A 21,442-nucleotide genomic window follows, 5' to 3' on the forward strand; every position below is an offset into this window, starting at 1 on the left:
CAGTCCGTGAGTTCAAGCCCCGCGTCAGGCTCTGGGCTGATGGCTCAGAGCCTGGAGCCTGCTTCCGATTCTGTGTCTCCCTCTCTCTCTGCCCCTCCCCCATTCATGCTCTGTCTCTCTCTGTCTCAAAAATAAATAAATGTTTAAAAAAAAAATTAAAAAATAAATAAATAAAAAATAAAAAAGGCTAGCATAATTCTAAAAAAGAAAAGAAAAACAGTACATACCCAACTGCCTATTAGTCCATCTGTTAAGATGTCACAGAGGCACCTACAATTCAGATGTCCAAAACTAAATCATCACCTTCTCATGAAAATATACTCTAGCTTTGGTATTCCCAATTTTAGAAGTCAATGAAATCATCTACACAATCACCCAATCCAAAACTAGGCACTGTGCTTTACTTGACCCTCTCCTCTCTTCCCCAAATTCAACCACCCAATCTTAATTATTTAGCTCCTAAATCTCGAGTTCATCTACTCCTTTAAAAAAAAGCATTGCCATTAACCTAATCTGGACCTTCATTTGTATTACTGCTCTCAGTCACCTTCTTTTGCAATAGGTTTTCCAGTCTTCAGCTAATTATCTTTCTAAAATTTTAAATCTGATCACGTACTTCCTCTACTTAAAATGCTCTAATAGATTCCCACTGCCTACAAAACCAAGTACAAACTCCTCAACAAAACCTTGATCTCCTGATATTCACCCCTTGTGCTCTCAAAACTACCAACCCCACCATCAGGTCCTCTACTAACTAATCACACTAAGGTAGTTGTAGGTTTATCTTCTTTCTCTACCATTCAGTACACCAATACCTAATTTTCTTTTAGGTCCCTAATTAGATAACATTTCCCCTCATGGAAAACTTTCTCAACCACTCAACACTCAGGTACCCCTCCCAAGTGCTCCTGCAGCATACACTATTTCCTCTATCATGGTACTTACTCTACAGTATTACATTTGTTTACTTAACTTTGTTTCAGCAATTTTCTGTTTTAGTAATAAACTCAGTCATTCTCATCTGCTGCCGTATAAAAAGTGTTCAATAAACACTTCTTGAATAAATTAATGGACAAATAAAGGACTTCATTTTTATGCTGCACAGCAAACTAGGTATCCTGAACAAATTGTTTTCAAACACATTACTAAGCTCACAAAAAAATTATCTGAAGAGGACAAAAATGAAAGGAAAGCAGGACCTCTACAAAATAAGTGAGAACACCAAAGCCAACTTTTCCCCTGACATGTCTGTTAAAGCTTATAGTCCTTGAGCTTCTACTTCCATATCTGCTAGGGGAGTAAGATACCAGAGAATAAGAACTACATTCTGTTTAAGATGGGCAGTCTAACAGGAGGCACCCAGAAAAAAAGCAACACAATGTATAACTCTGAACTGAAAAAAAAAAAAAAAAAACACACAGAAGGGAACAGCAAGAAAGCATATCAGCCTTTACTTTGCTGTTAAATAGTGAGGATGAAAAAAAAAACTCTGAAAATCCTAAGGATAAGTCAGCTCTCACTCAAGTTTGCAGTCTAAATTCATGCTACCAAAGTGGTCTAAATAATCTAGGGCAAAGAATTTAATTTAATTTGGTACCAAGCTATATTCCCAGCAGCTAACAGAGGCAGAAGCAAACTCTATGCAGGAATGCATCTTCAATCCAGAAAGATTTCAGAGTTCCAAAATATAAAACTGCATGAAAAATGAACAACTCTCAGTTAAAAAACAGATATGGCATCATGAATAAGTGCATGAACAGAGGAAAAAAGATAATATAGTTAGAATCAAAAATTTCAGACAGAAGAATTTTCAGTCACAGAATATAAGACATGTTTAATACGGTACTAAAAGAGAATAAAAGAGAAGTTGGACTTATGAAAACATAAGGAACAAGAGACCAAACAAGCAAAATGAAAAATAAACAATTTCTAGAAATGAAAAATATAATCAGTGAAATTCAAAACCCAACATACATATCAACCAGCAGATGAGAGGCAACAAACAAGGGAATTAGTAAACCAAGTAGACTTATGAAAATAATTCAGAATTCAGGCCAGAAAAATAAAGAAATACAATATGACAAAGAGGCTTAGAGGCATGGAAAATAAAGAACGAAAATCTAACATAATTCTAGTTAGAGTTCCAAAAGGAGTAAAAGAGAACTGAAAGCGAGGTGGCTGGCTGGCTCAGTTGGTGGAGCATGTGACTCGTGATCTCATGGTTGACAGCTGGGAGTCCCACGTTGGGTAAAGAGATTACTTAAAAATAAATAAGTAAATAAACTTTAAAAAAAAGAGAGAGAGAATTGAGAAAAGGTAATACTTAAAGGGAGAGTGACAAAACTATAGAGTAAAACCAATTCTCAGATCCTGGAAGCCCAATAAATCTCAAGCAAAATAAACACATAGTAATACATACCTAGTACACAGAAATATACACAGTAAAACTGCAGTTTACACCAAAGTAAAGACTTTCAAAACAAAGGTAATCAAATTTAAAAAGCAATAAAATAGAAAAGACATGAGAACAAAAGCATGATATGTGACTTCTCAACAACAGTGGAAGCCAAAAGGCACTGTAATAACATCTTAAATGTGCCTTTACCATAGATAGAGCCTCACCTCAAGGAACTTCTATAGGATCCACATCAGACAGAAAGATCAGAGAAATAAGAAAAGGTAGTTAACAAAGATTCTAGAAAAATTTAAACAAATAACAATGTATATTGTATAGAAGGGAAAGAGCAGAACAAACACAAAATACAGCCAATAAATAGCATGTAAGTTGGGAGAAAGTGACCAGAATTAAAGCATTCTAAGTTCTTCATATTTTTCAGAAAAAATGTAAACTTTTCAATTACCTTTAGATGCTGAAGTACATAGAGTATATAACTCCCAAATGAGTACATGTATGTGTGTGTGTCTGGGAGAGAGGGGACAATGCAATGAGAAAAAAAGAAAAAATGTAAAAGGCGAAAAAGAAATAGAAGATAAAAAACACAAGGAAGCTCATGATACATTGGCAGAAATATATCCAAACGTATCAGTAATAACAGTAAATGTAAACAGACTAAATTTCCAATTAAAAGACAAAGATGATCAAATCAGGACAAAAAAAGGTTATAGTCAAAGGATGGGAAAATTTATACTGAGCAAATACTAATAAAATCTGGTGGAGATGTCACTAAAAAAAAAAGTTGTTACATAAAAATAATGAATGTAATTCACTAGTGTTATATGCTAAATGTCTATGTATCTAGTAACATAGCCTTGAAATATATAAAGCAAAATTTTAGGGAGAACTATTTTTTTTTTAATTTTTTTTTTTTTTAACATTTATTTATTTTTGAGACAGAGAGAGACAGAGCATGAACGGGGGAGGGTCAGAGAGAGGGAGACACAGAATCTGAAACAGGCTCCAGGCTCTGAGCTGTCAGCACAGAGCCCGACGCGGGGCTCGAACCCACGGACCGTGAGATCATGACCTGAGCAGAAGTCGGCCGCTTAACCGACTGAGCCACCCAGGCGCCCCAGGGAGAACTATTAAAGAAGAAATTGTCAATCTACCATCAGAGCCATCATGGCTTAAATGCCTACTTTAGAAAAGAAGGAAAGTTCAGAATTAATAATCAAAATAGCTACCTGATAATTTATTTTTATTTTATTTTTTTTAATTTAACATCTTTTTTTAATGTTTATTTTTGAGAGAAAGAGAGTACAAGTGGGGGAGGGACACAGCCGGGGCGGATAGAGGATCCGATGCGGGCTCTGCGCTGACAGCAGCGAGCCAGATACAGGCTCGAACCTATGAACAGTGAGATCATGACCTGAGATGAAGTTGGACATTCACCCAACTGAGCCACCCAGGCACCCCACTACAAGATAATTTAAAAATGAATGACAGAATAAATACAAAGAAAGCAGGAAGATTTAATTAAGGTAAAAGTAAAATAGGAATAAAATAGGAAATATTTTATTTATTATTTATTTATTAATTATATATTTATTAATAAAATAGGAAATAAACATACAATATAAGGATTCAAAGAAAAAAATTATTACTTGGGAACAAAATAAAATGGACAGAGTTCTGGCAAGAATAATCAAGAAAATGACAAACACCATTAGGAATGAAAAAAAGGGATATAACTATAAATGCTGCTCAGAATATACAGAGTATATTGAACTTGATCCAATAAATTAAAATTTTAGTTTAATTCGATAAGCTCCCAGAAAAAAATAGAACTTACCAAAACTGAATCAAAAAGAAACAGAAAAACTAAATGAAAGTAAATCAGCAGTCTAATAGCTTTCCACAAAGTAAACACTAATTCAGAAAGTTTTGTACAAAAGTTCTATGGAACATGCAAGGGACAAATAATCTTATTCAAGCCATTTTGGTCTAGACAAAATGATTTTTTTTTTTAACATTTATTCATTTCAGAGAGACAGAGAAAGAGCACGAGTGGGGGAGGGGCAGAGAGAGAGAGAGAGAGAGAGAGAGAGAGAGGGAGACACAGAATCTGAAGCAGGCTCCCGGCTCTGAGCTGTCAGCACAGAGCCCAACGTGGGGCTCGAACTCACGGACCACAAGATCATGACCTGAGCTGAAGTCAGATGCTTAACCGATTGAGCCACTCAGGCGTCCTGAAAAAAAATGATTTTAAAAGATTTATACATACCTGTTTCATCAAATGATGGTACTTTTTCCACTCTGAGACTTTGTGATCCCTGTCCTTCTTTCTGAACATTTGTAGAGTACAACTTCACTTGATTCAGTGTACAAATGAATGGGTGACTACAGGGAACCACGTTTGAAAAGCTTCCCAATGTCACTAAATTCTGCCATTCTACAAGAAAAAAAATTAATTTCAAACTCACAACAAGGATTTTATACCCAATAAAACATACTTACTAATATTAGAAGGGTAATTTTACAGAATAACAATAAAACTTTCATTCTGCAAAATATCCAAATGCACAATGCCAACCCACCCTCTCCACAGAGATGTTTCATTGACCCCTAGGTGTATGGGGACCACATTTTGTAAAGAAAAAATAACAATAATATTCCTATTTTCTCTAATTTGTAAATTTATTCATATGTAAACTTTTAAAATATATAAAATTAGATAAGACATTCTGATTATTGATTATTCACCTGTTCTGAAAGGTCTCTGGAATACTTTTATTTTATATGCTGGTTGCATGCTAAAAAATGTTGGCATAACATACTTTTCAGAATAGAGAACTCTAAGGGGGAGGGGGTGGGGGAGGTCAAGATGGCTTCCTATTCAAAATTACCCTGTGTCCTCCTTTTGCTAGCTAGAGATTTATTCCTCTTTCACTTCACAATCAATAAGTGAATTACACTAATCAGTCATTCAGAGTGTCACTGATTTTTTTTTTAATCAGATAATTAGATCAACATTTGGTAAGATTCCTCAGTATACAGGAATTCTAATTGAGGGAAGAATAGAAGACTAATTACAAAGCACTTCAGCTGCTGCATCTGGGTGACTGTGGGCTTTGGAGGCTGAAATACAGAAGAAAAATATATTCCACACTTGCACTGAAGTGGTAGAAAACTAAATATGTCTGTCTCTACTCTCATGTGACCATCTTTCTCTTTTTTACTATGAGTACTCAGACCTTGAAAATCTTGTGAATAATTTACATCTCTTCTAAAGCATCAGATGAAATAATGAAGTTATATCATTAGAGATAGTCAAGTTTCTCCAGCGGAGAGTTAAGCTTTTAAGGGTTGAAACTTTCCTCTTTTTTTTTTTTTTTTTAAAGTAATCTCTATACCCAATGTGGGGCTTGAACTCATAACCATGAAATCAAGAGTCACATGTTCTACCAACTGAGCCAGCCAGACATTCCAAGTACTGAAACTTTTCTAATTGTTTAATAATGTTTTCCAAAAATGGTAATTCATGTATGTGCATGTACAGATGTATACCTTCTGAAATCAGGAAGAATAAACCTTTTCTTTATGGCTCAGAAAATTCATCAGGAACATAAATTTTGTGAATGTTCAAGATAATCTGAAAAGCATGAGAAACATAAAGCAGCATAAGTATCCACCCAAGTTTCAGGCTTGGAATTTTTTTTTTTTTGAAAAATTTCCTGATGTCAACTTAATTGTTCATTTATTTGGTAAAGAATTGTTAAAGGCCCAGTATGATTTTGGTCATTTGGTATTTCTTAAAGGCTGAGTAAAGCAAATATAACAATGTATCTTCTTGCACATTAAAATATGTAGCCTACTAGCAGGGAGCTTGGATGGCTCAGTTGGTTCTGACTCTTGATTTCAGCTCAGGTCATGGTCCCAGGGTCGTGGCATTGAGCCCCACATCAGACTCCATGCATGGAGCCTGCGTAAGATTCTCTGCCCCTCTCCCCTGTCTTGTGCTCTCACTCTCTAAAATAAAAATCAGGGGCACCTAGATGGCTCCGTCGGTTAAGGTCAGTCTCTTTTGGCCCCAGTCATGATCTCACAGTTTGTGGCATCAAACCCCGCATCAGGCTCTGCGCTGGCAATGTGGAGCCTGCTTGGGATTCTCTCTCTCCCCCTCTCTTTGTCGCTCCCCCTCACACACTCTCAAAATAAATAAACTTAAAATATTTTTTTAGAGGTGCCTGGGTGGCTCAGTCGGTTAAGCATCCGACTTCAGCTCAGGTCACGATCTCGCGGTCCGTGAGTTCGAGCCCTGCGTCGGGCTCTGGGCTGATGGCTCAGAGCCTGGAGCCTGCTTCCGATTCTGTGTCTCCCTCTCTCTCTGCCCCTCCCCCATTCAGGCTCTCTGTCTCAAAAATAAGTAAACGTTAAAAAAAATAAATAAAATATTTTTTAAAGAATATATTTAAAAAAATAAAAATTTTTTTTAAAGAAATAAAATTTAAAAATAATTTAAAAATAAAATATGTAGCCTACTAGCAAAATTAGTGAAGCAAGGGCTAAAGCAAATGCTCCTAAGAAACACCCTCCAGGAAAGCACTGGTCACTGGTATTCTGACTTCACGGTCTGATTCAAAGTATCTTTTGTGATTAATACCTAACAAAGACAATATGCCACAAATACTTTTTTTTTTCACCCAGTGATCAAATGCTTTTGTAGAGACTGTACTAAAATGTTTAAAAAGGGAATATGCCACAGTTTAAAAATCCTTCCTCAGAAGCTGACAATGTTTCCATGACTGGTCCTAGATGTTTTTCAAGGTTCTCCTTAGTTTTTCAAACATTAAAGAAAATTTCAAATACATGCAAAGGTAGAAAAAAAAAAGTACAATAAATGTCCACATATTCATTGTCCACCTTCAGCAATTATCAGCTCAGTCAACCTTGTCTTATCTCTACCTGCACCAATATCTCTTCACCTCCATGTTAATTTGATGAAAATCTCAGACAAAATAATTTCATTCATAAGTATTTCTGTATGTATTCTAAGAGACAAGAGCTTTTTAAAAACACAGATAAACCACCATTACAAAAAAATAATAAACAATTGAGGATATCATCAAATATCCTCAATTTCCAACTGTTAAAAGTTTTACAACTTCTGTGTGTGTGAACAGATCCTAATAAGATCCACATACTATGGTTGATGCAGATGTCTTTTAAGCCTCTTTTAAGCTACAAGATGTCTTTTTTTTTTTAACTTTATGTGTTTCTTAAAGTTTATTTATTTTGAGAGACAGAGAGAGAACGTGAGCCCAAGCGGCAGAGGGGCAGAGAGAGAGGGAGGGAGAGAATCCCAAGCAGGCTCTGCACCATCATCATGAAGCCCTACTCAGGGTTCCATCTCACGAACTGTGAGATCATAACCTGAGCCAAAATCAAGAGGCGGCCACACACCTGACTGAGCCACCCAGGCACCCCTAAGAGCAATTTTTAAGGTGAAGAAACCAAGTTTTGTCCTAAATTTCTGTCCTGGTAGTTTTCCAGTCTGAATTTTGCAGACTTAATTCTCATGGTGTCAAAGGATGTAAAGGCTTTATCTAAATTCTGATTCTTTCTGTTAGGATGCTACCACTTATTATGCAGTGATGAGTTCTTTCATCAGGAGCCACATAAAATTTGGTCGACTATTTGTGTAGTGTCTGCTGTTGTTCAATGCCCATAACCATTTATCCATTAGGTGGTTACAAATGGAGATATTCAAATGTATCAATTCTTCAATTGTTAGAACACTTCTACAAAAAGAAAATCCTGTTCACTTATTTGGTTATTCACCAACGTACTTCACATAGGAAAATCAGGCTAAATGCTTAATTCTCTCCTTATTTACCAGTTCTCATAATAAAGAGTTCACTACCTACCATCCTATATTAATTTGCATATATATTATTTCATAGATTAAGAGTTATTTGATATATTTCAATCCATTTCAGTCACTCTGATTAATAAACTGTCCCATTTCTGACCAGTAGGGGTCTCTTCAAATTGATTCCTGCATCCTTCTGAAACTATTCTAGTAATAATCTTTAATAGCTTCCTTGCTAGCTGTTCTTGAAAAATCCTTAATTTTTAACTTTAGAAGAATTTCAGGTATCAGCAACGTTAAAAGTACACATTTGGCATTGACACAAGATCAAAAGTTGCACAAAATTTGCAGAATACATTACCACCTTTAACATTTTATACTCTAAAAAATATAGAGGACCACATTTGATTCAGGAAAAAGAATATTATCTAACACACAGCAATAGCAACACAACCATTTAAAAATACATAGGGGCACCTGGGTGGCTCAGTCAGGTAAGTGTCCGACTTCGGCTCAGGTCATGATATCACGGTTTGTGAGTTCAAGCCCCATGTCGGGCTCTATGCTGACAACTCAGAGCCTGAAAGCTGCTTCGGATTCTATGTGTCCCTCTCTCTCTGCCCCTCTCCCACTAACCTCTGTCTGTCTTTCTCAAAAATAAATAAACATAAAAAATAAAAATAAACACACCCACTTTTTAATAAATTATTGAATTCATTAATTAATTCTAAGAGGCAGAAAGATAGTAAAAAAATTGTTACACTTTATTCTAAAGAGGTTAGTGTGAACTTAAAATACACAACAGCAGAAGCTTTCTGGGCCCATAAAATACACAATAATACAGACTGTGAAAATGTTCTTCATGGTAATATTTATCATGGCAGAAACTGGAAACTTAAATGTTTCCTAATAAAAAAATAAAAATTAAATTATGATATCCCTATATTTTCATTGTGTATACATTAAAAACTATTAATGTGGAAAAATATTGAGAATATTACATAAAAAAGCAAAAGACAAAATAACATAGGATTTCAACTATTAAAAAATGTGACTGGGGGTACTGGGGTGGCTCAGTCAGTTAAGCGTCCCGCTCTTGATTTCGGCTCAGGTCACGACCTCACAGTTCTCAAGTTCAAGCCCCGTGTCAGGCTCCAAGCTGACAGTGCAAAGCCTGCTTGGAATTCTCTCTCTCCCTCTCTCTCTGCCCTTATCCTGCTCTCGCTCACTCTCTCAAAATAAATAAACTTTAAAAAAAAAAATGTGACTAGTAGGGGGCACCTGGGTGGCTCAGTCAGTTAAGTGTCTGACTCTTAATAGCAACTCAGGTTTTGATCTCAGGGTTTTGAGTCCAAGCCCTGTATTGGGATCCACGCTGGGCATGAAGCCTACTTTTAAAAAAATAATAAACAAAAATAAAAATGTGATTAGTTGGGGAGGAGTTAAGATGGCAGAGTAGTATAGTAGCAGGACCTTATGCTTGCCTTGTCCCTCGAATACCAGTAGATAAATACTAAGTCATTGTGAACACCCAGGAAATCTGAGAACTAAGAACAAACTGCAACTAGAGGGAGAAAAGAAGCCAAATTGTGGAAGGTAGATGAAGGGATGGGATTTGGGGGAGAAAAGAATCAGCTGTGCTGAGGAGGGGAGGGAGCCCTGATTAGGGAGAGGGAAGAAAGGAGAGAAAGAGATGGCGGGGGTGGGGGGGGGAGAGAGAGGGAGGGAGGGAGAGAGAGAAAGAGAGAGAGAGAGAGAGAGAGAGACAGCGCGCGCGCAAGCGCATGTACATGCAAGGGACAGCAAGCAGGGTGCAAAGCATTGCACAAGAACAACACTTCCCCAAAACCACTGACAGGGAAAATGACAGGGGCTGATAATCTCAAGTTTTTACAAGCAGCAGAGCTCAAAGTCTGAAGGTTTAGAAGTCCACGCTGTTGCTGGGGTGGGGCCTGGGAGTCACAGAGGTGCTCCTGTGCAGAAGGAGAACGGACATGGGTGCAGATAGTGTGCTCTGAGGATCCCTTGGGTTGCACTGAGAGAGACCGCACCCCTTCTTGCAGTGCATTTTGGAGAGATGGCACTGGCTCTCCAGGGACAAAAAAGCCAACAGATGCCCTGAGCTGCCCTGTTCATTAGCCTAGGAGCAGAGGCAGCTGCTCAGGGCAGCTACGCTGGACACTGGCTTTCTGCTGCACTTTACCATAAACTCCAAGGCTCTGAGCTTTCATGCAACTGCCCTGCTGGGACAAACTGGCACCAGCCACAGCACAGTGAGACCCTTCCCCAGAGGATCAGAGTACGTCCATGCCCGACTGGGTCCCTAAAATTTGGAGTTCTGAAACCCAGCCAGCGCACCTGATATAAAAAACAGGAGCACTGCACCGGGTGGGCAGAGAGCCCAGACACAGACAGGGTGAAGGCAGAGATCTGAGGGAAGCCTGGGACACATGAGGGGAGAACGTTCGCTCTTCTGTGAGGGTTTCCTGAACAGCGGAAGGCATGAACTCCCCTCTCTGGGGACTAGAGAGCCGGCTGATGCCATGTTTTCCTCGCCCATCAGCACAGGAGGACTTCAGTGAGCAGCAAAGCACCCAGAGTGGAAGCTTGAGCCACTTTCACCAAGCCCTTCCCTCTGTGCTCTGCAGGTGCTTCTGAACGAGGGCAAGTGTGCCTGAGAGTCAGAGCAGCAGTGGGCCACTCCCCCAGAAGACCAGCACAACCTCTCACCACCCACACGCAACAAATCTACTGATCATAGAGTGCTACAAAGCTTCAGTTCTAGGAAAAATAGGATCCAGCCTCTTTTAACAATTAGCCGACCAAAACATACTGAGTTAAAACTTGCCACACAGTGGACAAGGTCAAAACACTCCCACTGCAGCACAGAGAAACTCTGCAGAGGACTGACCTAAGGGAAGAAACAGCCAAAACACAACAGTCGAGTACACAAAGCATATACCAGAAACAATTCCTGAAGCGGCAGGCCCTAGACAGTATGACTTCTTAATATAGCCAATACTCTCAAGAGCAGGAAACATAACAGGCTTTTATAACACACAGAAGACAGAGCCCTACACAAAATGCCAAGACGGAGGAATTCATCCTGAAAGAAAGAACAAGAGATCACAGACAGGGATTTAATCAAAACACATATAAGTAATATGACTGAACCAGAATTTAAAACAACAATCATATAGACACTAGCTGGGCATGAGAAAAGCATAGAAGACACCAGGAAGTCCCTTACCACAGAGATAAAAGACCTAAAAGCTAGTCAGGCTGAAATTCAAAAATGCTATAACTGAGATGCAAAAACTGGATGCAATGACAAAGATGAAAGAAGCAAAGGAATAAGTAATATAGAAGATAAAATGATGGAGAATAATGAAGCTGAAAAGAAGAGGGAAAGAAAAATATTGGATCACAAATGTAGATGTAGGGAACACAGCGGCTCCATAAAGCGTAGCATTCATACCATAGGAGTTCCAGAATAAGAAGGAAAAAGGGACAGGTTTATTTCAGCAAATAATAGCTAAAAACTTCCATAATCTGGGAAAGGAAACAGACAACAAAATCCAAGAGGCACAGAGAACTCCCATCAAAATCAACAAAAGCAGGCCAACACCAAGATATTATCATAATAAAATTTACAAAATACAAAGATAAGGAAAGAATCCTGAAAGCAGCAAGGGAAAAGATATCCCCAACCTATAAGACAAATAAGGTTAGTAGCAGATTTCCCCACAGAAACTTGGCAGACCAGAAAGGAGTGGCATGTTCAATATGCAGCCAAGAACACCTTATCCAGCAAGGCTATCATTCAGAATAGGAGAGATAAAGAGTTTCTCAACAAAAACTAAAGGAGTTAGTGACCACTAAACCAGTCCTGCAGGAACTAGTAAGGGGACTCTTTGAGTGGGAAGGACAGATCAAAAGCAACAAAGACTAGAAAGGAGCAGAGAAAATCTCCAGAAAATCTTCTGATGTTACAGGTAATACAATTCATATTGTATTTACAGGCACTAAATTCATATCAATAATCACTCTGAATGTAAATGGGCTAACTGCTCCAATCAAAAGACACAGGGTATCAGAATGGATTAAAAAAAAAAAAAAAAAAGACCTATCTATATGCTGCCTACAAGAGACTTATTTTAGACCTAAAGACACCTCCAGCTGGAAAGTGAAGGAATGGAAAACCATTTATTATGCTAATGGATGTCAAAAGAAAGCTGGAGTAGCCATACTTTTATATCAGACAAACTAGATTTTAAACCAAAGACTGTAACAAGAGATGAAAAAAGGCACTATATGATAATAAAGAGATCCATCCAACAAGAAGTTCTAACAACTGGAAATACTTATGCCCCCAATAATATGCATTTGGGAGTAACCAAATACATAAATCAATTAATGACAAACATAAAGAAACCCAATGATAACAACACAATAATAGTAGGGACTTAAACACACTACTTACAACAATGGACAGATCATCTAAGCAGAAACTCAACAAGGAAACAAAGGCTCTGAATGACACACTGGACCAGATGGACTTAACAGATATATTCAGACCACTGCATCCTAAAGCAGCAGAATACACATTCTTTTCCAGTGCGCATGAGACATTCTCCAGAGTAGATCACATACTGCGTCACAAATCAGGCTTCAACAAGTATAAAAACTGAGATCATACCAGGCATGTTTTCAGACCACAATGCTATGAAACTTGAAGTCAACCACAATAAAAAAAAAAAAAAAAATTGGAAAAGACCACAAATACACGGAGGTTAAGATCATCCTACTAAAAAATGAATGGGTTAACCAGGAAATTAAAGAAATTAAAATATATCTGGAAGCAAATGAAAATAAAAACACAGCAGTCAAAAACATTTGGGATGCAGAAAAATCAGTCCTAAGAAGGAAGCATTCAGTAATACAGGTCTACCTCAAGAAGCAAGAAAAGTCTCAAATATACAACCTAACCTTCACCTGTCAGAGCTAGAAAAGGAACAACAAATAAAGCCTAAAGCCAGCAGAAGAGAAATAATAAAGATTAGTGCAGAAATAAATGATACAGAAACAAACAAAAAACCCAGTAGAGCAGATCAATGAAACTAGAAGCTGGTTTTTGATAGAATGAGTAAAACTGGTATACCCTGAGCCAGATTTACCAAAAAGAAAAGAGGAAGGACCCAAATAAAATCACGAATGAAAGAGGAGAGATTAGGGGCACCTGGGTGGCTCAGTCAGTTAAGCATCTGACTTTGGCTCAGGTCATGATCTCAGGGTTTGTGGGTTCAAGCTCCCTGTCAGGAGCTCAGAGCCTGGAACTTGCTTCTGTGCTAACAGCTCAGAGCCTAGAACTTGCTTCGGATTCTGTGTCTCCCTCTCTTTCTGACCCTCCCCCGCTCATTGTCTATCTCTCAAAAAAAAAAACATTAAAAAAAAGAGAGATTAAAAAAAAAAAAAGAAAGAGGAGAGATTACAACCATATCACAGAAATACAATTAAAAGAGAATATTATGTTATTTTCAATTTTTTGAGGAACCTTGATACTGTTTTCCAGAGTCACTGCACCAGTATGCATTCCCACCAACAGTGCAAAAGTGTTCCCCTTTCTCCACATCTTCACCAACATCTGTTGTTTCCTGTGTTGTTAATTTTAACCATTCTGACAGGTGTGAGGTGGTAACTCACTGTGGTTTTGATTTGTATTTCTCTAATGATGAATGATGTTGAGCATCTTTTCGTGTGTCTATTAGTCATCTGGATGTCTTCTTTGCAAGAATGTCTATTCGTGTCTTCTGCTCATTCCTTCACCAGATTATTTGTTTTTTGGGTGTTGAGTTTCATAAGTTCTTTATAGATTTTGGATACTAACCCTTTATCCAATATGTCATTTGAAAATATCTTCTCCCATTCCATAGTTTGCCTTTTAGTTTTGTTGATTGTTTCCTTCACTATGCAGAAGACTTATCTTGATGAGGTCCCAAAAGTTCATTTTTGCTTTGGGTTCCTTTGCTTTCAGAGACATGTCTAATAAGAAGGTGCTGTGGCCAAAATCAAAGAAGTTGCTGCCTGTTTCTCCTGTGGGATTTTAATGTTTTCCTCTCTCACATTTAGGTGTTTCATCCATTTTGAATTTATTTTGGTGTATGGTATAAGAAAGTGGTCCAGTTTTGGGGTGTCCGGGTGGCTCAGTTAGTTGTCTGACTTCAGCTCAGGTCATGATCTCACAGTTCATGATTTTGAGCCCCACATTGGACTCTGTGCTGACAGCTCAGGGCCTGAAGCCTGCTTCAGATTCTGTGTCTCCCTCTCTCTCTCTCTCTCTCTCTGCCCCTCCTCCCTCCCCCCAAAATAAATAACCATTAAAAATAATTTTTAAAAAAAGTGGTCCAGTTTCATTCTTCTGCATGTCACTGTCCAGTTTTTCCAGTACCATTTCCTGAAGAGACAGTCTTTTTTCAACTGGACACTCTTTCTTGCTTTGTCAAAGATTAGTTGGCTGTACATCTGAGAGTCCATTTCTGGGTTCTCTATTCTGTTCCACTGATCTATGTGTCTATTCTTGTGCCAGTACCATACTGTCTTGATGATTATAGCTTTGTAATACAGCTTGAAGTCTGGAATTGTGATGCTTTCAGCTTCGCTTTTCTTTTTCAGGATTGTTTTGGCTATTTGGGGTATTTTGTGGTTCTGTACAAATTTTAGGGTTGCTTGTTCTAGCTCTGTGAAGAATGCTGGTGTTATTTTGATAGGGATTGCACAGAATGTGTAGACTGCTTTAGGTAGTATAGACACTTTAACAATATTTTTCTCCCAACCCACGAACATGGAATGTTTTTCCACTTCTTTGTGTCTTCTTCAATTTCTTACATAAGCTTTCTATAGTTTTCAGCATACAGATCGTTTATCTCTTTGGTTAGGTTGATTCCTAGGTATCTTATGGTTTTTGGTATAAACCATAAGATAAATGGTTTATATAACATTTATATACCATAAATGGTAACTGTAAATGGGAACAATTCCCTGATTTCTCCTTCTACTACTTCATTATTGGTGTATAGAAATTCAACTGAGGGGTGCCTGGGTGGCTCAGTTGGTTGAGTGTCTGACTTTGGCTCGGGTCATGATCTCACAGTCCACTGGTTCAGGCACCATGTCAGGCTCTGTGCTGACAGCCCAGAGCCTGGAGCCTGCTTCAGATTCTGTGTCTCCCTTTCTCTCTGCCCCTGTCCCACTCACACTCTGTCTCTATCAAAAAGGATTATACGTTAAAAAATTTTAATTAAAAGCTTTTAATTAAAAAAATGCAACTGATTTCTGTATGCTGATTTTATATCCTGTGACTCTGCTAAATTCACAGATCAGTTCTAGCAGTTTTTTGGTGGATCATTTGGGTTTTCCACGTAGAGTATCATGTCATCTATGCAAAGTGAAAGCTTGACTTCTTCCTTGCCAAATTTGTATGCCTTTTATTTCTTTCTGTCTGAAAAAATTAAAAATAGAACTACCCTGAAAAAATTAAAAATAGACCTACCCTATGACCCAGCAATTGCACTACTAGGTATTTATCCAAAGGATACAAAAATGTTGATTTGAAGAGCACACACACCCCAATGTTAATAGCAGCATATCAATAATAGCCAAATTATGGAAAGAGTCCAAATGTCCATCAACTGATGAATGGATAAAAAAGATGAATGGAATATTACTCGGTGATCAAAAAGAATGAAATCTTGCCATTTGCAACAACATGGATGGAACTAGAGAGCACTGCTAAGCAAAATAAGTCAGAGAAAAAAATGTCATGATTTCATTCATATGTGGAATTTAAGAAACAAAATGATAAACACAGGAGATGGGAAGGATAAAAAGAGAGGGAGGCAAACCATAAGAGACTCTTCAATACAGAAACAAACTGAGGGTCAATGAAGTGGGGGAGGTGGATGGGGGAATGGGCTGAATGGATGATGGTCATTAAAGGAGGGCACTTATTGGGATGAGTATACAGTGTTATATGGAAGTGATGAATCACTGGGTTCCAATCTTGAAACCAATATACTATACTGTATGTGGAATACTTTAAATGAAAATTAATTTTTAAAAAGAGAATAATATGAAAAATTATATGCCAACAAATTGGGCAATGGTGAAGAAATGGATAAATTCCGAGAAACATATAAACGGCCAAAACTGAAAATCTGAACAGACCCATAACCAACAAAGAAACTGAATCAGTAATTAAAAATCTTTCAACAAACAAAAGTCAAGGGTCAGATGGCATCCTTGGGGAATCCTAACAAACATTTTTTTTTAATGTTTATTTATTTTTGAGAGAGAGAAAGAGAGACAGAGCATGAGCAGGGGAGGGGCAGAGAGAGTGAGGGAGACACAGAATCTGGAACAAGCTCCAGGCTCTTAAGGTGTCAGCACAGAGCCCAATGCGTGGCCTGAACTCATGAACCACGAGATCATGACCCGAGTCGAAACTGGACACTTAACCAACTGAACCACCCAGATGCCCCAGGAATCCTACCTAATATTTAAAGAAGAGTTAATACCTATTCTTATCAAACTGGTCCAAAAATAGAAGTAGTAGCAAAACTTCCAAACTCATTCTATGAAGCCAGCAATACCTTGATTCCAAAATCAAACTACTATAAAGGAGAATTACAGGCCAATGTCCCTGATGAATATGGATCCAAAATTCTAAAAAAGCTACTAGCAAGTCAAATCCAACAGCACATTAAAAGAATTATTCTCCACAATCATCACAATCAAATGGGATATATTCCTGGCCTGCAAGCGTGGTTCAATATTCACAAATCGACGTGATACAGCACATTAATAAAAAAAAGGATAAGAACCATATGAGACTCTCCACAGATGCAGAAAAGGCATTTGATAAAAGGCAACATCAATTTTTGGTAAAAACCCTTAACAAAGTAGGGATAAAGAGACCATACCTGAAAATCACAAAGGCGATATCTGAAAGACCCACAGCTAATATCATCCTCAATGGAGAAAACCTGAGAGCTTTTCCTTTACAGTCAGGAACAAGACAGGGATGTCCACTCTCACCGTTATTTAACATAATACAGTACTAGAAGTTCTAGCCTCAGCAATCAGACAAGAAAAAGAAATAAAAGGCATCCAAATCAGCAAGGAAGAAGTCAAATGTTCACAATTCACAGATGATATGATATTCTATGTAGAAAACCCAAAAGACTCCACCAAAAAATTGCTAGAACTGACACTCAAATTCAGCAAAGTCACAGGATACAAAATCAATGTACAGAAATCCGTTGCATTTCTTTACACCAATAATGAAGCAGCAGAAAAAGAACTCAAGGAATCAATCCCATTTACAGTTACACCAAAAACCGTAAGATAACCTAGGAATCACCCTAACCAAAGAGGTAAAAGATCTATACTCTGAAAACTACAGAACACTTATGAAAGAAATTGGAGAGGACACAAAGATATGGAAAACCTTCCATGTTCATGGATTGCAAGAACAAATATTGTTAAAATGTCTATATTACCCAAAGCAATCTACACATCTAATGCTATTCCTATCAAAATGCCACCAGTATTTTTCAAAGAGCTAGAACAAAAAACCCAAAAATTTATATGGAACCAAAAAAGACCCCAAATAAGCCAAAGCAATACTGAAAAAGAAAAGCAAAGCAGAAGTATCACCATTCCAGACTTCAAGCTATATCACAAAGTTGTAGTCATCAAGACACTATGGCACTGGCACAAAAGCAGACACGTACATCAATGAAATGGAATAGAAAACCCAGATATGGACCCATAACTGTACGATCAACTCATCTGCGACAATGCAGAAAAGAATGAATTTCCAATGGAAAAAAAGACAGTCTCTTCAAATGGTGTTGGGAAAACTGGACAGCGACAGACAGAAGAATGAAACTGGACCACTTTCTTACACCATACACAAAAATAAATTCAAAATGGATGACAGGAAAACATCAAAATGCCAAGGGAGAAAACAGGCAGCAACCTCTCTAACACTGGCCGGAGCAACTTCTTACTAGACACGTCTCTGGAGGCAAGGGAAATAAAAGCAAAAACTTCATCAAGATAAAAAGCTTCTGCACACTGAAGGACACAATCAATAAAACTAAAAGGCAAACTATGGAATGGGAGAAGATATTTGCAAATGACATGTTGGATAAATGGTTAGTATCCAAAATCTATAAAGAACTTACCAAACTTAACACTCAAAAAACAAATAATCCAGTGAAGAAATGAGCAGAAGACATGAATAGAAATTCTTCCAAAGAAGACATGCAGATGGTTAATAGACACATGAAAAGATGCTCACAACATTACTCATCATCAGGGAAATACAAATCAAAACTATAATGAGATATCACCTTACACCTGCCGGAATAGCTATGGTTAACAACACAGGAAACAACAGATGTTGGCAAGGATGTGGAAAAAGGGGACCCTCTTATACTGTTGATGGGAATGCAAACTCGTGCAGTGACTCTGGAAAGCAGTGTGGACATTCCTCAAAAAGTTAAAAATAGAACTATCCTACAACCCAGCAATTGCACTACTAGGAATTTACCCAAAGGATACAAAAATACTCATTTGAAGGGACATGAGCACCACAGGGTTTCTAGCAGCATTATCAGCAATAGCCAAATTATGCAAAGAGCCCAAATGTCCACCAACTGATGAGTGGATAAGGAAGATGTGGTATATACATATACAATGGAATATTACTCAGCCATCAAAAAGAATGAAATCTTACCATTTGCAACGATGTGGATGGAGCTGTGGTATATTATGCTAAGGAAAACAAATTAATCAGAGAAAGACAAATACCACATGATTTCACTCACATGTGGAATTTAAGAAACAAAACAGATGAACATAGGGGAAGGAGAAAAAAAAAGAAAAGCAAATCACACGAGACTCTTAACTATAGAGAACAAAGTGAAGGTTGCTAGAGGGAAAGTGGGTGAGGGGATGGGCGACGGATATTAAAGAGGGCACTTGTTGTGATGAGCACTGGATGTCATATGTAAGTGATGGATCACTAAATTCTACTCCTAAAACCAGTATTACACTACATGTTAACTAACTAGAATATAAATAAAAACTTGAACAACAACAACAACAACAACAAAAGTGACTTGTGGGGGCACCTGACTGGCTCAGTCAGTAAAGCATGTGACCCTTGATCTTGTGGTTTTGAGTTCAAGCCCCGCACTGAGTATAGAGCCTAATTAAGAAAAAAAAATGTGACTGGTGAAATATCTAGATTATGTATAGTTTTTACTTGATAAGTTATAATTTTCTGTATTTTCCAAAAAAATGCCGAAAATTTAAAAAACTAAGAAATACATTCATTGCCAAATTACTTCTAATATTATTACTACTAATACTGACACTATCTAGTTTACTCTTACGCTTTCAGCTAGCCAAAAACACAGGAAAACCTTTGGTGACGAATCATCTAGCAAGCAAAAGTGTGACCTAGATCAGGTAGCTCAGCCTAGAGAACGATAACGGATGTGATTTCTCTCCAGAACACAGTAAGCAACAGGGAAGAATATTGTTTTTTTAAGTAAATATGAGATGCTGGCAACTTCCTACACTGCCTATTGGTATACATCTCTACTGCCCTTAATTCTTGTTAATATATGCTTAGAAAAGTAAAAACAGTATCTAATATATTTAGGGTTTACCAAGCGCCATTGTCTTAAATGCTTTCCCTGCATCATATTTTCTAATTTATATTCCAAAACATACCTCAAAGTCATCTATTTCTCTCCATCTCCACTGCTAACCACTATGGCCTAGCCACAGCCTTGCCTGCCTAGATAACTATCATAGTTCCCAAATGATGTCCTTACTCACTCTCCCCTTTTCAATCCATTCTCCCCACAGTAGTCTGACCGATATTTTGTAAATATTGCCCTTTTTTAAAACCTATGGCCTAAAAGGCACTGATGCTTCTCAAACTTCATTTCATACTCTATGCCCACTTCCCCGAGCCACAGCTGTTTTCTTCTCTGCTCCTGAACGCTACTATATGGTCTCTAGGGTTCCTATTTGCTCTACCTGGACTGCTCTTCACCCTAGATCTTCGCGTGGCTAGTTCATTTTCATTTTTCATGCCTTGACTCAGCCACCACCTCCTTAGCAGATCTAAATGAAATGGCCCCTGCTAGCTACTTTTTAGCCCATCATCTTTTGCAGCACTTAGACATGTTTTCTCATTCTTAGTGTCTGCCCAATGAAGGTCTGTCTTGTTCAGCACTAACTACAATGCCTGGCACCCTTTGCTGAACTGGACCTCAACTCACAAAAACCTATGAAGCACACAGTATGATTAGCATCATCTTTCAGTTAACACATCCTATCATAAATTTGAACTATATAGAACTATGCTGTCAGCCTGCCAAAATGGTCTTTTATAGCTGGCAATGTTCCTATAACTTATTCAAAGTGGGGTCGGGGGAGGAGGCACAACAAAAGTGAAAACTTCCACTCTATTTTCCTTAGGGTAATAAATACTACCAGATTAGAGACAGGAATAAAATACAAAAATTTAATTTTTTATTTAAAACTACACTTCTGTTAAACCTCAGATTTAAGCAAAAGCACATATCTGTTAATTTGATATGCAGTACTTAAAGGAGCATCCTCCCATCACAAATTTTTGTCAAATGAGGTGAGGCATAAATATATGAAAAAATAAAATAAGTGCCCCATGCAAAGTCAGAGGAACTTTTTTAAAAAAAGGAAATATTAACTACAGAAACTAAGTCACATTTTTATTCTTTAAAAGGATTATGTTTGGGGTGTCCGGTGGTTCAGTTGGTTGAGCGTTCAACTCTTGATTTCAGCTTAGGCCACGATCTCATGGTTTGTGAGATGGAGCCCCATATGGAGCCCAGTGAGGAGCACAGGGCCTGCCTGAGATTCTACTTGTCTCTGCCACTCTCCTGTCCCCACTGACAGGAGCGGTATATATTCTTACTGTACATTTTTTCTAGTTTTACCTAATAGTACAATAGCATTTTCTCATGTCACTAAATATTGTTCTAAATTGATTTTTTTAATGTTGTATACATCACCAGTGCATAATAAAGGCACCATAATATATTTCAGTT

General features: G+C 37.7%; 1 protein-coding gene across 1 annotated transcript in view; it reads right to left on the reverse strand.

Annotated features, from left to right (window-relative positions):
* SLC30A9 (solute carrier family 30 member 9) overlaps window positions 1-21,442 on the reverse strand; it is an 83,407-nt gene that overhangs the window by 58,235 nt on the left and 3,730 nt on the right. The window contains exon 2 of the mRNA XM_027056138.2: window positions 4,683-4,850. Coding sequence (XP_026911939.1) covers window positions 4,683-4,850 — 168 coding nt within the window. The remainder of the gene's footprint in view (window positions 1-4,682; window positions 4,851-21,442) is intronic.

The sequence above is a fragment of the Acinonyx jubatus genome, chromosome B1, assembly GCF_027475565.1.
Source record: "Acinonyx jubatus isolate Ajub_Pintada_27869175 chromosome B1, VMU_Ajub_asm_v1.0, whole genome shotgun sequence".
NCBI lineage: Eukaryota > Metazoa > Chordata > Mammalia > Carnivora > Felidae > Acinonyx > Acinonyx jubatus.